Here is a 16587-nt window from a genome sequence, read left to right as displayed (position 1 = left end):
GCACGTAGCATCGGAGGGGGGGGGGGGCTGGATGAGCCTGCCCCCCCCCCCCCCCCCCCACTTTCAAAAACGATGCTACGTGCCTGAACTAAATATTTTACTGCTATTTTTTTTTCAAGAGAATTAGTTTTTGATTTATTATGATAAAACAATTATAGCATTTTGATATCAACCTTTTGATATCAACCTTGGACTTCGTACTCGATCGATATACTCTCATTAGGTCTATAAAACCATGTTTATTTGTAATTTGCCTGAACATTACTACCTTTATAATAATAGCAATGTCAAAAGTCGTACAACCATACCAGTCTTGACGTCAGGGGTGAATTTTGACATGAGGCGAAATAAAGTGATACCCTTTTATGTCGTTTGTTTTGTTAACAAATTTGTACATATTTTTTTTCATTGAAATTTGGCTTAATTGACTGGGAAAACTACTGCATTGTCTATTATTATACATATACTTAGCATAACCATCGTTTATAAACGTGCACAAAATTTGATATAAAATCGGACCAAGCAGCTTTAAAATTATGCATCACTAATCGATGATTCATCATAAATCATCAAACTTATTATGGGGGAGTCTTTTTAAAAATTCACTCGACTAAAAAAATAAATAAATAACTGCATATATAAGGAGGTGATCATGTAATTAAAAAAATACAATGTTTTCAATGATATTCTTTAAATTTAAAGAAAAACAAAACAAAGCAATCATCCGTAGGCGTAAAAACTGGTCCAGTGTACATGTAACATGTACATGTATGCTGACCCTGGAGGAAGCTGGCAATGTTGACGTTGAGACGATTTTTGCATCATAATACGATATTTTTAAAAATCAAGGTTGCACGACATAATCCTTCTTTTAACAAGTTCATATTATTTCGTTCATGTATACAGAAAAAGGACTATATACTAATTATATAGTACCGTGCATCACAAGGGTTTATTAAATGCCCCCCTATAATTAATGAACATCATTTTAATTTGTTTTCAAATAGGCCTATACATGTGAAATTTTTTTTACATGATTTTTATTTTGATCCAAGTGTTTATATATGTTTTAAAGTAGGCCTATATGGCATCATGATTAAGACCTTTTTTCGTCATTTTCTCATTTTTAGCTTAAACAGCTTGTTTTTAGACAGTTTTTCAAAAAACATTGAGCATGCTCAATTTATTTTCATCAGAAATGTGCATATCTCCAAGACCAATAAATGACAAAAATGAATCTTCGACAAAAATATGTACCTTGTTTAATTACGTGTCCCTCTATGTTTTCTATTCAAAAAGATAAGTAAAATATCTTGACTGATTTTGAATAAATCATAAAAATAGCGTCAATTCTGACGTCCTATACTGCCACCAGGTCGTCCATCCGAATTTTTTTCAGACCTGGAGGTACAGACCGCTATAATAGTGGGTGCAAATAAATAAAATAAATAGGTGAAAAATATAACTTTCATGTATATTAACTCTATACAATAACATAACAATTCAATGTTTCTACCTGACACAACATTTTAAAGGTGGTGAATTATTTCGTGCAGTATAATATATACACAAGATTTATTTTTTCAGTTTGATTAATAACCACCCACCCACCCCCCCCTTTACGAAATGATATTTTTTTTTGAGGGGGGGGGGTTATTGCAAGAGTTGTCGTTCTTAACCGGATGTTGACAATTTCACGTTCAATGTTTACAGCGTATTCCGAGTGTGTATTCAATTTTTAATGGGTAACAAATTTAGTAGCAAATTTTCGAAGCATTTTTGTAGTGCATCTGATAAAAGGGGTACTAAAAGGAAACTTGAAAATGATACGGACAGTGCACAGAGTTCTGATAAGGAGGAGGCGAGTTCTCAAGCAGGCGAAAGCCCTGGAACTGGAACTGGAAGTAAATTTGAAGTTGGCTTAGCCCCGCTGTCAGATATACACACACCAAAAAGGTTAGATTGTGAATATAAAGACACGCGTTTTGTGTTTAAAAAATCGAATGATATTGTTATAGAAGGCGCATACGACACACGGGGGACATTTGGCTGTAAAATCACTTTTGCAGCTTGTGCTACCAGAGACATGTCATAAATAACATATAATAATAACAGAGACATAAATAATTTATACATGTTACAATGTTATTTATGCCTATGCTGCTACATAGGACATGTGACCAACGTTTACAAGTTTATGTATTATTAAACCTATAAGCTAGTTTGTTATGTGTATTTATTTTGCAGAAAACGTCTGAAATCAACATCCAAATACATTTATCAAACATTATTTCTTGATGGTGAAAATAGTGATATCAAAATATATGCACTTGGACAAGAATGGAATCTGCACAAAATTTACTTGTCTCAGGTAAGGTATAAAATCCTGCATGTACAAAATTATTTATTTAAGGAATAAGATTATTTGAGTATTATGAGGTGATCAAATACAATCGTAGGTAATCAAATCCAATGATGCCCAAAAGGCTGTACCCTGAGCATACTTAATTAATCATCTCATAATATTCAAAGAATGATTCCTTTTTACTTATAATCATAATATACAGATATTTTCATCAATTGTACGATTAAATATATTATAAAAATAACCACTGATGAAATGTATTGTACCATACATTACAAAATTGATACACTGTATGTAGAGTTAATTACAGCTTGAAGAGTTAAGAATTGTGCATAAGGCTGTGATAAAGGTCAATATAGTTTTACATGTACTAAACTAATCTTGAGAGAACATTAGGGAACTCTACTGTACAGTCCATATCATTATCTTAATCATTGGGTTAAACTCCATATTTGATAATTCTAGATTTTGGGTTTTTATAATTTCAGGTACTCTAGACTATAGCTTTGGTGTTTCTAAAATGATACATGTATGTACATTTTTCATTGATTTTTCAGTCTCCCTACTTTGCCTGTATGTTTAATGGTTCCTGGCGAGAGTCTCTGTTATCCGAGATTGACTTACAGATTCCAGACCCAGCTATTGACAACTTAGGTAACACATCAGAACAAGACATAAAGGTCATGTGGTTCATATGGCGGTACATCCATGTATGGTATTTTTGAGGATATATTGCACAACATGTTACGAGAACTGAAGTTACCGGTACTGTAGTTCTGAACAACATATACCTTACATTTGTAATAAATGTAGTTTCAAGTCTGTTTTTTTTTCAATCTCTGGGAACAAATTGAATTAAAAAAATAAAATAAAATTGTATTTGAATAAAGTTTTGATTTTGAACATCAAACCACACATTGGAAAATAGAAATTCTAGCTCTAAGCAGAGATGATTAAGATAAGGCAAAAGGATACGGGCGTAAGGATTTTTATTAGAGATTGTAAGTTAGAAACTTTGAAATTTGGTTAATTTGTAGCATTAATAACAGCCATGGTCCTTACAAAAGATTATCATGCATTCAGTACATTACATATTATAAAAAGATTTCGATGTATTGCAAATGAAACTTGTATATTTGCAGCTCTTAAAACAGCCTTTGGCTCCCTGTACAGAGATTACGTGTTCATCAAGCCTGTGGAGGTGATAGGGGTCCTGGCTGCAGCATTTCTCCTACAGCTGGTCAGTCTCTTCCTGTTATAATGCTATTTTGTGTTGCTACTCTATATTTTGTGCTTGGAAATTAACATATTTTCTTTATAAATTTGCAAACTGTTGCAATAAAATATATGAGAATGAGTAAATCTACATCCTGGTAACAATAAACTTGAAATCTTCATGGACTTAATAGTTTGACATCAGCAAACTCAATTTGCCTCAATCTGTGTATGTTTCAGGATGGCCTAAAACAGCAGTGTTTGACCTTGATGAGCAACACAATCAGGTGAGAGTTTGTCTCTATACAGAAACACTCACTTATGTGCTGTAACATTCCATGTGTAAGATTTTCTATTTCATTTATTCTTTCTGCTGCTACTTTAAAAGAAAAAGCCTGTTTCATTTGGGCAAAAATTCATGCATATTTGTTTTTGTACATTTTCCTCTTTTTTTGGTTAAATTAAGATAATAATCATTCATTACTTGAAATTTTAACTGAAAGTTAGAATTGCTTGGTGTCCATTTACAGTGGTGATACTGTGTGCAGTTACTACGAAGCCTGCTGTAGGTACGATGTGGAGAACCTAAAGGAGGAGTGCTATAACTGGCTGCTGACCAATATTCTGACCTCATCTGACCTTGACCTCTTTAAACAGCTAAGGTGATTTCAAGTTTATAAGGGCAACAACATTAAAAATCACTAGTCTCAGTTTGAATATATTTTGAATATGTAAACAGTATGTTACAATTATATAAAGTGGATGTTGATGCCATTCAAAAGAATCCAAGGATGCCGATTTCCTATTATAAACATTGAATTTCAAGAAATAGTTACTGGACACATGAAAATGTTCTTTTCCTTGAATACAGTGTTGATATGATGATGAACCTGATTGGAGATCCTAAACTGTTTGTTATGCAAGTTGAAATGGATATATACTCAGTTCTCAAACGGGTAAGTCCATAAGAACAAAATGTCATGTTATTTAATTACTTCATCATGGTTCAAAGAAGAGGAGATTTTTTCATTCTCATTATCATAAATTGATAAAAAAATGTTTTTTTTCACATTTTGTGTGATTATTCATTATATGAATGCATTTCACGTACTAGTACTGTTGCATTTATGTACCTCAAATGCTACCAAAATGGATATATGGATTAAAAACACAATAACTAAACATCATTTCTTTTTTGCAGTGGATTTTTCTGAAAGAGAATACAACTTGGTGTGGTGATTACAAATCAATGTTGTCAAGTATTGATGATTACTTTAAAAGTAAGTGTGCTGGAAAAACAATAAACATGGTTGAAAACTGCAAACACATGTTATATATATAAATTAACACAAATATTTGTGTTAAATTGAATTAGATAAAGTCTACCAGAGCTCTGTTTCATTTGTAGGAACAGAAGAACCCGACTGTTTTCTAGAGACAACAACGGGACAGACATACTTGCCGGCCTTTAGCCACATAAGATGGCAGCACATCGTCATAGACCTGGACTCTCTACTCATTCTTGAACAGGACAGGATCGTCAATCTGGGTCAGTAGGGAGCATGGATTCCACAGAACCAAAAATTTGACAAAGAAAATCTTTTAAAAGAATCCGATTAATAGTAAAATTTTGATTAAAATATTTCCATATTAAATCCCTGATGTTCCTTTTAGATTGGATCAAACCACTTTACCATGGAATGTGGAGGAAAATGTTGAAATTGGAACAGTCCAAAGACAAGGGGTAAAAGGATATCTATTCTTGGTTATTTTTTTTACAAAAGGAGCATTGGTTATCATTAAAATTTAAAATAACTTAATGCTTAAACAATGTTTGTAGTTTACACTTTTTATTTGTTACATTCAACAGCCCAGAGGAAATTCCAGATGAAAATTATTTCAATAAAACCTCCCTAAGATGTGGAAGACTACTCAAGTGTGAGGGAGAGGTATATGTAGTTAATTTTATTAATAAGTTTAATTTACTGTCTATTGGATTTTGTTGTGTGTTCATTTATTGCTGCAATTAAATGTACTTACGATATCTACAATATTTATTGAAAGCAATATTGGCTCAAAGTTACAATATACTTAGATACATTACTGTATCGCAGTTCTAGAGACTTATTTACTTGCAAAAATTATTCATTTAGAGATTTTAATAATTGAATAAGTGTAAAAATGTTTAAAAACGGCACGTCTTTTAACCCCAAGGATACCCCAAGGAACCCCAATTATAGGATTTAATTACTATTAATACCCTAGGGGGTCTCATTAGAGTGCAAGGGTCACCCCTCGGCACCCCAAGGATACCCCATGGATACCCCAAGGAACCCCAAAGATGCCGAAATAATACAGATTTATAACTCTTGATACACCATAGAACCCAAAGGAACCTCAAGGATACCCTAATGATAAAAAATTTAAACTCTTGGTACCCCTGGTGACTCATTAGTATCCAAGACCCGCCTCTAAGAACCCCAGGGAATCCCATGGATATCCAAGGAACTCCAAGGATACCCTAATAATACAGATTTATAACTTCTGATACACCATAGAACCCAAAGGATTCTCTAATAATACAAAATTAAAACTCTTGATACCCCTGGGGACTCATTGACTTTCCAGACACACCTGTAAGAACCACAGGGATATCCCAAGGAACTCCACGAATACCCCAATAATACAGAATCACAATTCTTGATACACCATAGAACCCCAAAGATATCTCAAGGAACCCCAAAATTACCCCAAGGATACCCTAATAATACAAATTTAAAATTCTTGATACCCCTTGGGACTCATTGTTATCCCTTACACATCCTACAGATACTTCAAGGAACTCCAAGGATACCAGTACACCAGTAATTTAAATTTTATAACTTTGGATATCCTAAGGAACCCTAAGGATACCCTAATAACACAATTTTATATCTCTTGATACACCTTGGGGTCTTTTTGATATCCCAAACACCATAAGGTATCCCACGGAACCCCATGGATACCCCATGGAACTTAAATGATACCCTTTTGATACAGATTCATAAAAGTTGATACCCCATAGAACCTAATGGAACCCCCAGGGGACTCATTGGTATCCCAGACTTACCTCTAAAAAGCCTAGGGAACCCCACGGAAATCCCAAGAAACTCTAAAATATACCCTAATAAAACAGACTTATAAATCTTAATACACCATAGAAAAGGATACCCTAATAATACAAATTTAAAACACTTGATAGGTCATCACTAAGTATCCCAAGGAACCCTTTGGAACTCCAATGATACATCCATACATTTATGACCTTTGATACACCAGGGCACTTAGTGTATACCATTAATACTCTGTGTAATTTGGTTCAATTGGAGACCATAATACATCATATGCTTTATATGCATTGTTTTTCAATGCCTATTAGTGACAACTTTATTTCCCAAATAACCTAAGATAAACTCATCTATGGTGACTTATTTTTGCGATCAACCTTAATCTACAACTGTGTTGTTCTTACACCTATAGGGCAAGGACTGATTCTTAGCAAGAAATATTTGTGAGGATGATGTTCCCGGGACCTCTTGAAAAATTCTTGCCCGCAAGTAAAAGTTAATTGGTTTCCAGTATTTGATAAACACACATGAAAAAAATGACATTCTCAAAAAAATGTTAACCAAAAGAACCTTAAATATACTCTAATGTACTCGAACAACACTCCAATTGTATGGTATTTACATGTACTTAGTATTACCTAAATTGATAAACTAAAACAAGGTGCATTGAGTATTTGAATGACTCCTTTTAGGAAAAAGGAACAACTAGCTCTGGGTCTTTTTACACAAGTTATTTACTGATGATATCTGTTTAAGCTTTAAAAATCTTAAAATGGTTGATATAAATCAATGTGGTTTTTTTTAATCCTAATTTTTAGTTTAGTATGTTAAGTTCTACTATGTAGTGGGGGGGGGGGGGTATTTTTTTCGCAAGTTAGACTAAGGGCTGAGATTTTACCTATATACACAGTAAACAGCACTCCTTGCACATGCTTTTCACCGCTGCAACCTGGGTTCGATCCCAGTGATCGACAGTGGTTGTATGTGATAGGGTATAGCGGTCGCCCGCTTGGACACATGTGTTCTCTCCGGGTACTCCGGCTTCTTCCCACACCAATGACCCCTCGCGCTAACATCCGTGCCAACGAGAGATATTAATATAAGTTGTAAAACTTGCTTATTAATCGTTGTAAAATAAATCAAGTTCAGTTTTTTAAACAGCATTTTTTGAAACATATTTTCCAAGTTTTTGCATCCTCTTTTCCTTTGATTTTTATGCACATCATAAGTTTAATGTACCTCAAATACAACCAGGCTGGTATATACTTTTTATTATTCTTTCTCCTTGTAATTTTATTTAAATTTTTTTATTGTCTTATAAAAAAAACCCTTTTTTTAAGGATTTTAAGTAAGAGAGAGGAAGAGAGAGAGAGAGGGGGAGAGAGAGAGAGAGAGTATTAATAAAATTGTTTGATATCATCAATTAACAATCAATGGCCTACATGTCTATGACTTAAGGTCAGACGACACGTTCCTCGAGAATCTTTTTTGTATCTCCTCGTAATAAAGAGTTCCAATAAAAAATATTAATTTTATAATTACTTTAAAAATGATCAAAATTTACTTGAATTTGGTTATGTGTGTACATGGTCGAGTGGTTAGAACCGTGGCCGCTCTGCCAAAAGCGTATAGGTTCTAGAGGTTGGGAGTTCAAAGCCCCGCCCCGGCGGAGATAAAGTTCTAATTTAGAGAATTTCGCTGTGCTGTAGATGAATTTATTTTTATATCAGCAATTCAAATGTATTTTCAAGGAGATTATATAGGAAATTGCATACTCTAGTATTTTGCAGAAATGCCTGGTAAGGTACCCTAATTTTTTGCAAGAAAGCTTGTCAAAGTAGTAGTAAACCATTAACAAATTCCTGGAAAAAGTTATCTAAAATTGAGGAACGTGTCGTCTGACCTTAACAAGTTAATGAGAGTAATATAATAGTTCATATTTTATCTTTGTGAAAAAGGGCTAAAACTATTCATTGTGTTTTAATTTGAGTTTTGATAAACAATTTGCTGTAGGGATTCTCCAGATGTACATTTTTATTAAACATAATTAATCAATACAAATTCAGCAACAATTAATAAGGATTGATCTTGGGTCTAAACTGTGTACTGCTTTTGCTTTGAATTCCCCTTGTAATCCAGACAAAAAGTCCATTGGAGCTAACCAAACTTCATGAGGGTTGTCTACCCCCAATAAACAAGGAGATGTAGGTATAGGTAAATATATTGCAACAGTGATGGTGAAGCCATTGTGTCTACATGTAAAGGGTGATGTTGGCCCTTTAATCCCTGTCCAAGAGCTACTACGAATATACAAGGGGTGTCTACCTGCAATTAACAGGTAACTTGGTGCCTGTCAGGTGAACATTCTGCACCCCTAATGGGTCAATCCATTGTGTTGCACCCATGGAGGGGAGATAGCCCCACTCCACACTCCAATAATCACTTCTTGTCTTTTCCAAAATAAAGTTTTATAATAAAGATGACTGCACTCAAGTGTTCAAATTACTTCAAAAGAATAGTGATTAAGGAGGCTGGAGAATTATCTTCCATAAATTTTTATGTAAATTGTTTAGCTTCAAACTATCAGTTAGCAAAGGTTATATCCATAAAGTTTAACCTGAAAATCGGAGAGTTTACTATATCTTCATACAGAGCTCTTTTTTTTAGGAGATTAATAATAATTTAGTTTAAAATGACCATCCAGCCCGCTTAAGGTACTTCACTACACCTAAGCTTATACTTTTTAAGACACTAGTCACAAGATGGCGATATAATGTTTTTTAAATTTTGTATCAATCCATTCAGATGTATATCGTCATAGCTTAGTGGTTAAAGTATCAGGCTTGTGAACCGCAGATCATGAGTTCGAATCCGCCTGTGGCTTTAGTTCATGTTTACCAAAAGAAATTTTTTAAAATATCGTTTTTATCCAAAATCGCACATTTTTTCACCTATTTGACATTAATATTTCTTATCCTTCATGCTCTCTATCATAATCAAGTAATTTTCTGCTGATTTGAGAAACTATTTGAAGGTGTAGTGAAGTACCTTAAGTCAGATAAACTTAGTATACATGCTGCAAATGAACTCAAAGTAGAATATCCCTCAAAACTTGCATTGCTCCATCATATCTTCCTTTCATTGCCTAATTCTTTTCATCTCCCTATGTCAAGTGCTTCTGGCATACTCCGAGTAGTGGAGGGATCGGAAACCCTTGACTTAGGAAGATGAATTCATCTATTCTCTATATTGCTTGAAAACAGTTTGAATTATAAGATGGTTTACCTGATGTGTATACACAACTTGCACAAGCATTGTTAATAGTGTTGTCAAGATGAACAATTTTTAATCATTGATCAGTTAAAAAGGTCAATTTACATAATCGATTTTGATATGAAGATCAATTCTATTCAAGAATCAAAATTCGGTGGCAACACATAGTCACCGATTATCTTCGTACTTTAAAATTTGATAGATTTTAATAAGTAATAAAGCCTAACAACATTTATTTGTTGCTATGTGGTCCTGTTGTCATGGTAACAGAGCATAAAGATATAAAAATGACATTTTAATGCTTATTAGAGATATTATTGTAAGTAATGTACATAACCTTGGGCTTTTAGGAATGAATAAATTATTGAACAAAATTGTCATTTTTCAAGTAAAACACTTATGGGGAAACACATCTTTTAAAAGTGTTTCCATGGTAACTAAAGAGAAATTTCAGAATATGATTTTATCTTTAAATATGAATAATAATTGTAAATCTCTGTTTTTTGGTACACACTATCATGGTTTTTCAATTCAGAATTCAAAAATAAAAACTGAAAACCGTTGCTATGGTAACAAGCTGAAAAATAAAGTATTTTTAAAAATAAGGTTACCCAGATATGTTTTTATGATATTCCATTGAGTCATTCGGTATTAATCAGAAATATGTTTTACAGTAAAACCATTGGGGTGGTTATTAGATTCTATCATTTGGGTACCTTGGGGTTCCTAACTTCCTACAGGTATCCTTGGGGTACCAATAGTTGACCCGTAGACTCCAATGAGTATCCTTGGGTATCAATAGTTATAAATTTTTATCATTGTGGTATCCTTGTGGTATCCTTGAGGTGACCCTTGATATCAATGAGATTCCTGGGGTATCATTATATTGTTACTAATTTCTATTATTGGGGTTCTTATGAGTATCCTTGGGGTTCCTAGGGGTATCCTTTGGATACTTGGAGGTGACCCTTGGATTCCAGTGAGATCCCTTCGGTATTAATAGTTATTAATTTCTATCATTGGGGGTACCTTGGGGTGAGCCTTGGACTTGAATGAGACCCCTGGATTTCCAGTGGTTAATAATTTCTATCATTGGGGTTCGTAGGGGTATCCTAGGGTTTCCTTGGGGTGTCCTTGGGGTACTAAGAGGTGACCCGTGAACTCCAATGAGACCCCTTGGGTATTAATGGTTATTAATTTCTATCATTGGGGTTCCTTAGGGTATCCTTGGGGTTCCTTGGGGTTTCCTTGGGGTTTCCTTGGGGTTCCTTGGGGTTCCTTGGGGTTAAAAGACGCACCCTTTAAAAATACCATGTTTTGAGAAAGTTGACCTAACTCCCGTCTTCACTTGTTATTTTTAGTACTGCTGGCGGTGGGTGGGTTATAACTATGGAGTAGATATCCTGCTAACGTACGTCAACAACCTCATCTTCATCAAACGCAACACGGTCAGTCAACCGAATCCTCACTCAGCCAGCCTGGACAAACTCAAAAACCTCGCCTACAGGTAAAGATACGAGGGTTGTTCGGAAATTATTGAAACATTTTCTATTATTTTCTTGGGAAAAAAGATAAACCCTTGAAATTTCACTGAAACATACACCAGGATAGAGTTTACCAATGTAAAAAATTTATTGTTCATAGCATGATTAGATCATGACTGGTAAACTGACCAAATTGCCATCGCCCAGTTACCCGGCGCAACCGCAAACTTACTGCAACGTCATTTTAACGCTTCTTATTGATCCAATGCTTTAAACACCTAACAAACAAAGTGAAATTAGAATAAATTCTTCATTTCTCATCTTTTGTTTACATTTCAAGATGTCAACATTCGTATATTCCCTCCATTCTTGATTTTTGTGGAAAAAAATCGGGTCATTTCTAACCGAAAGTCAAATTACTGTGAAATGTCTCCTACAGTGATTCTGTGTACATATTTTAGAACTATTGACATCAGTTAGTGTGTAAGAAGTAATTGATATTTAGTCACTTTGTCTGAATTCTAGCTAAACAATTAGTAAAAAAGACTATAAACTGAAGTTCTCTATCCCTTGCCATCGTATATTTTTTGTTAAAGCAATTGGGTGGCATTAAAAGGTCTTTTTCCGAAATTTCCATCAATTTGATGTATATTCGCTGCGCCGCCTTGACGTCAAATTTCCATATACCGTCGTTTTCAAATTCCTATTGCTTGGTAAATATATCTGTACCATATCCGTATTACAACTCAAACACCAATGAAACTTAATCAAAAGTTAGTCACAATAAATAGCAAAATGAACATCTTTTAGTATAAGCTGACACTTAGATAGACGATGTTTTAGTTTTCTTACTCTCCGAGTTTATGCTTGCGCCGGGTACCCCGACCACTGATTTGTTAACTACCGTTGTAAACAAAATATTAAACATTTTTTGAATATTACTTTCTTAAATTATTTGTTAAGGTTTCTTCAATGTTCATGCCAATTTTCACCCTAATTCGTCACTTAGAAAGGGAAATATCCGCGTTGTCTCAATAATTTCCGAACAACCCTCGTATATTAAATCATCAGCAAGGGAAGTGTCCATATCAATTCAAAAAGTCAGACCCGTCCTCAAGCCCCTGTGATTGCGTCATGGCTGTTACTAATTAAGAGTATGAGAGATGAAGTGTTGGATTTTTTTCAGGCTGACAATTGCTTCGGTTGATAAGGATGGTAAAGTAACGGAGAGAAAGAGCAGTGAAATCCAGAAGATCTCTCTGCAGAAAGATGAGGTAACACCTATACAGCATATCTCTGTTTCAATGTTGCATCATCTCTGAATATATAATCATAGAACTGAGGCTGATGAATGAGATACATTATCCAAGTAAACAACTGAACAATTGATGATTGTCTGGAAATTCTAAACTCAGTTTAATTTCATTACCTCCAGTCACCTATCAAATCAAAATTAATTAAACCATAAAACAGAATAAAAATACCAATAATGAATCAACACTGAAGGTCACTGATATTATTGTTTCTTGTCGACCCACTTTAGTCAAGCATCATGGTTTTTTTTTAGCTCAATCATGCATCTCTGACAAAAATTTCCAGTTACAGGCCACAAAGAGCTCAGAATTAAACACAACTATAATAATTATCTATGAAGAATAAGAATGTCTCTAAATTTTTGAAATTAGTACATATATGTTGGCAGCTAGCCTAGTTTGAATGATTAAAAATATTTCTTTCTTTTTTTTTAAATTTAGTAATGCTTTGCATTGACTGGTTTGAACATGTATTTTCAAAACAATAATTACAAGGACCCAGTGGTCATAGCCATTTTTAGGCTGTATTTACCTCCTTGAAGGCTGATGAAGAGCTTTGTATAAATACAGTGTATATAGTTAATTACTGAAATTTTTGAGCTGAAGTTTTTGGATTTTTTCTTTATTAAAAAAACTATAGTCCCCTCCGGTGAAAACCAGTAGGGGACTAATAATAGTTTATGGCCAAACATATTATACATGTATGTCAAAGTGTAAGGCAGATCCGATGGTTTATTTGTTTACTATGGAACGCCATAGCTGCCTTATGTGGCTATTTTATATGTAGATAAGGCAGCTATGGCGTTCCATAGTTTACCATCATACATCCTTAAGGTATTGGCAATGGGTATGGACCAGAAAGAGATTTTGCCTTTCAGGATTTTTTTTCTACCATTTGATGGAAATAATTGAACTAGGGGAGAGGGGGAGGAATCCAATTAGATATAAAATGTTAACCAAATTATAAATTCTTTAAACGGTCATTCCTCCTTATTAATAATGCTGTGTCTAGTATTAACCAACTTGTCGAAAGATGTCTTTATTCTGTTTCATTCTTTCTCATATGATAACAACTACAAAGACAGAGAACAATTGAAAATAGAACTTAAAAAACCCATTAAAACACTTGGAAATATACTTTTTATTACATAACTAAAATTGTTGCACTTTGCAGAATTTATTTACAAAACGAAAGTTTAGAATTTGTTTATATGAATAATCTTTGTTTTACTAGTATTTATAAAACTTTGAATAGGAGCTCATTTTATGGGTATTTAATTTTACTCACTGTAATACTCATGTATTTACTATAGTACAGACCCCGATGTTTTTGTTCAAAAAGAAATTTCTTTCCGGAGGTAATCCGAGGTCAATGAAATCGTGTGAAAATGTTATTATTCATTTGTCATCGACGAGACTTAAATAGAATCGACGTGTGATTCCTTTCAAATTTCCCAAAAGACATTAACGTTGGCTTGATAAGGCTTCTGAATAAATAATGAAACTGATGTGGTGGAAAAACCCATTAAACTCGCGGATTTTGTAATTTCAGGAAACGCTGGTCATGACTGTGAACAAGGCATTTACTTTCCCGCTATACCTCAGCATGAACATCTTATTGACCGGTCAGCCCACCTCACAGCCGGACCACATCGATATATGCTCCGTGGCTCGGTCCAGGATATTACGTCATACTGCGTCACAGACACGCCCAGTGATCACGTGCAATGCCGAGTCGCAGACAGAGTGCCCCGCTGAAAAAGCCGCCAAATCTTTGGTGCAGGACGTGTCTCTATCCAGCGCCACGGTCAAACGCTGCACCACTGGAAAAGTCGTCCGGGATGCTGCCGCCGGCGACTCCAAGAAAAAGCTCACCGTTGTTCAGACTTCCAGTAGCAATTCAGCCTCTGTTGAACTTTTGTCGCCTAATACTTCTACCCAAACTAGCGAAAATAGCATTGATAAAGACCAGAGTGAAGTGCTAAACGGTTCCTCATCAACCCCTCCGTCTGTCACTTCTTCTTCCAAACGTGTTCTTAAGTACCCGGATGATGAGGAAATCCTCTAGTTATTACTTATAGATCTATTTTTACAAAAGCCAGGTTTACACGTTCATGACTATATGGTGTTATAAAGATTTATGCATTTTTTTTTACACAGACAGTGTTTAAAGGGGGAAACCATTTGCCATTACATGTACTTTTACTATGCAGAAAAAACGCATTAGATGTGTACATCATTATGACCGTATAACATTATTCAAATTTGAAATGAAATAAATATATGAATTCCTTAAAGTATGTGCGTCTGTGGTGTTTGAGTACATGTATGTGTCTGTATAAACTGATCAGCTCTGATTAATTGAAATTAATTATTTAAAACAGTAATTAGAGTAGTACATGTACATGTATTTCTGAATTTCTCTTCGTACGTGGGGCGTTCAGTAAATAATGTTTTAATCAGATTCCACGAAATACAGGGTTCGGTTCAATTGACTTATGAATTTTTCTTCACGCATGATTTGGTTCATATTGTTTATTGCCATGTATCTGACAACGTTTTATCATCGAATACTCCTTTGAGAAGCTGATTTATAACCCTACTCGAGACACCATATGAAAATATGACTGATAAGTCATCACCCAATATGACCGAAATCAGAGCATAAAAGCATGTCATATTAGGTAAAGACTCAAAAGAAATTTTCAAATAATTGTGTGATGTGTATGGAAACAAGTGAATGTTATTAAGGTGGAATAACACATCATCACAAAATGGCTGACCGCTGATCGAAACGACATTTCGTTTTATTAGAAGGATTTTATGGACTGAAACATGTAACTTTCTCCATAGCCTAGTGGATAAAGTGTCGGACTTGTGATCCGTACATCCCGAGTTCAAATCCCGCAGGGGCTTTTGTTGTTACTTACTGGAATAATTATTTTAAATTTTTCGCTTATTTGACATCTGAACAGTTTATTTATCATTGTATCTTTCATTATCAAAAAAAATTCCTGTTAATTTGAGTGACTTTTTCCAGGTGTGTTATTCCACCTTAAGACAAGTTTACAGGTAAGTTAGCAAATTCAAAAATGGCCAAACAGACCTTAAGGATAAGCACAATCCTGGAGCACCTCGTTCGGCTTCAACGGATGCAATACTTGCAAAAATAACCGATATCATTACTAATGATGGTCGATTAACCATTAAGCAAATGGCATATTTAGTAGGCATTTCATCGGGGACAGTATTTACAGTTTTTAAGAAACACATTGGCCTTCGAAAAGTTAGTGCAAGATGGATACCTCATCTATTAACAGAAAACAATCAAAGTACTGATAGTGCTGAAAAGCGCTAACCTAGCTTGGTTCTAAAGAAAATCTTCTTTGTGCAAGCATACTAGTAGTTCGAAAGAATAGATTTGATTAGATTTACAATAGCTCTTGCAACTATGTGCGTTAACCCCTGAAACTGCTTCCCTAACCAGTTTATATGATGTATTTGATGCACCGGAAGTAGAAGTCTAACGTTAATAAAGCTATGAGCTATGCTTAGCGCTTTAAAAACGATTGCGGGTTGGAATGCGTGTCAAACTTCTTAAAATCTACAAAATTTTAATGGACGACGTTTATCGGAAATTTTTACAGGTGATAAAACAGACACATTATTTTGAACCTCCGAGGAAAATTGAAAGCAAGATGTGGTTGACTCAAAAGGCAAAACGCCCTGTTATAGTGAAAGGATGCTGAAGTACAAAGAAAGTATCATACGCAATTTTCTTTAATAGTGAACGTCCTGTAGTTTAAGTTGCTATTCCAAAAGGTCGATCA

At 34.5% G+C, this 16587-nt stretch overlaps 1 protein-coding gene across 1 annotated transcript; it reads left to right on the top strand.

The window, feature by feature from the left end:
• The first annotated feature begins 1681 nt into the window (after nt 1–1681).
• Nucleotides 1682–15054, top strand: LOC105327966 (germ cell-less protein-like 1). Its single transcript, XM_011428662.4, has 14 exons — nt 1682–1956; nt 2248–2371; nt 2923–3019; nt 3508–3605; nt 3821–3867; nt 4111–4242; nt 4452–4536; nt 4782–4860; nt 4989–5129; nt 5255–5324; nt 5451–5529; nt 11322–11467; nt 12631–12718; nt 14310–15054. The coding sequence occupies exons 1-14, from the start codon at nt 1742–1744 to the stop codon at nt 14823–14825; spliced, it is 1917 nt and encodes a 638-aa protein (XP_011426964.3). The 5' UTR covers nt 1682–1741; the 3' UTR covers nt 14826–15054.
• The last annotated feature ends 1533 nt before the right edge of the window (nt 15055–16587 follow it).

Source organism: Magallana gigas, chromosome 2, assembly GCF_963853765.1.
Source record: "Magallana gigas chromosome 2, xbMagGiga1.1, whole genome shotgun sequence".
NCBI lineage: Eukaryota > Metazoa > Mollusca > Bivalvia > Ostreida > Ostreidae > Magallana > Magallana gigas.
This window is presented reverse-complemented; position numbering and strand designations above follow the sequence as displayed.

Coding starts and splice junctions, on each gene's coding strand:
- LOC105327966 (XM_011428662.4), top strand. CDS start 1,742: ATGGGTAACAAATTTAGTAGCAAATTTTCGAAGCATTTTTGTAGTGCA. Junction 1,957..2,247: donor GATATACACACACCAAAAAG/GTTAGATTGTGA, acceptor TTTATTTTGCAG/AAAACGTCTGAAATCAACAT. Junction 3,020..3,507: donor CCCAGCTATTGACAACTTAG/GTAACACATCAG, acceptor GTATATTTGCAG/CTCTTAAAACAGCCTTTGGC.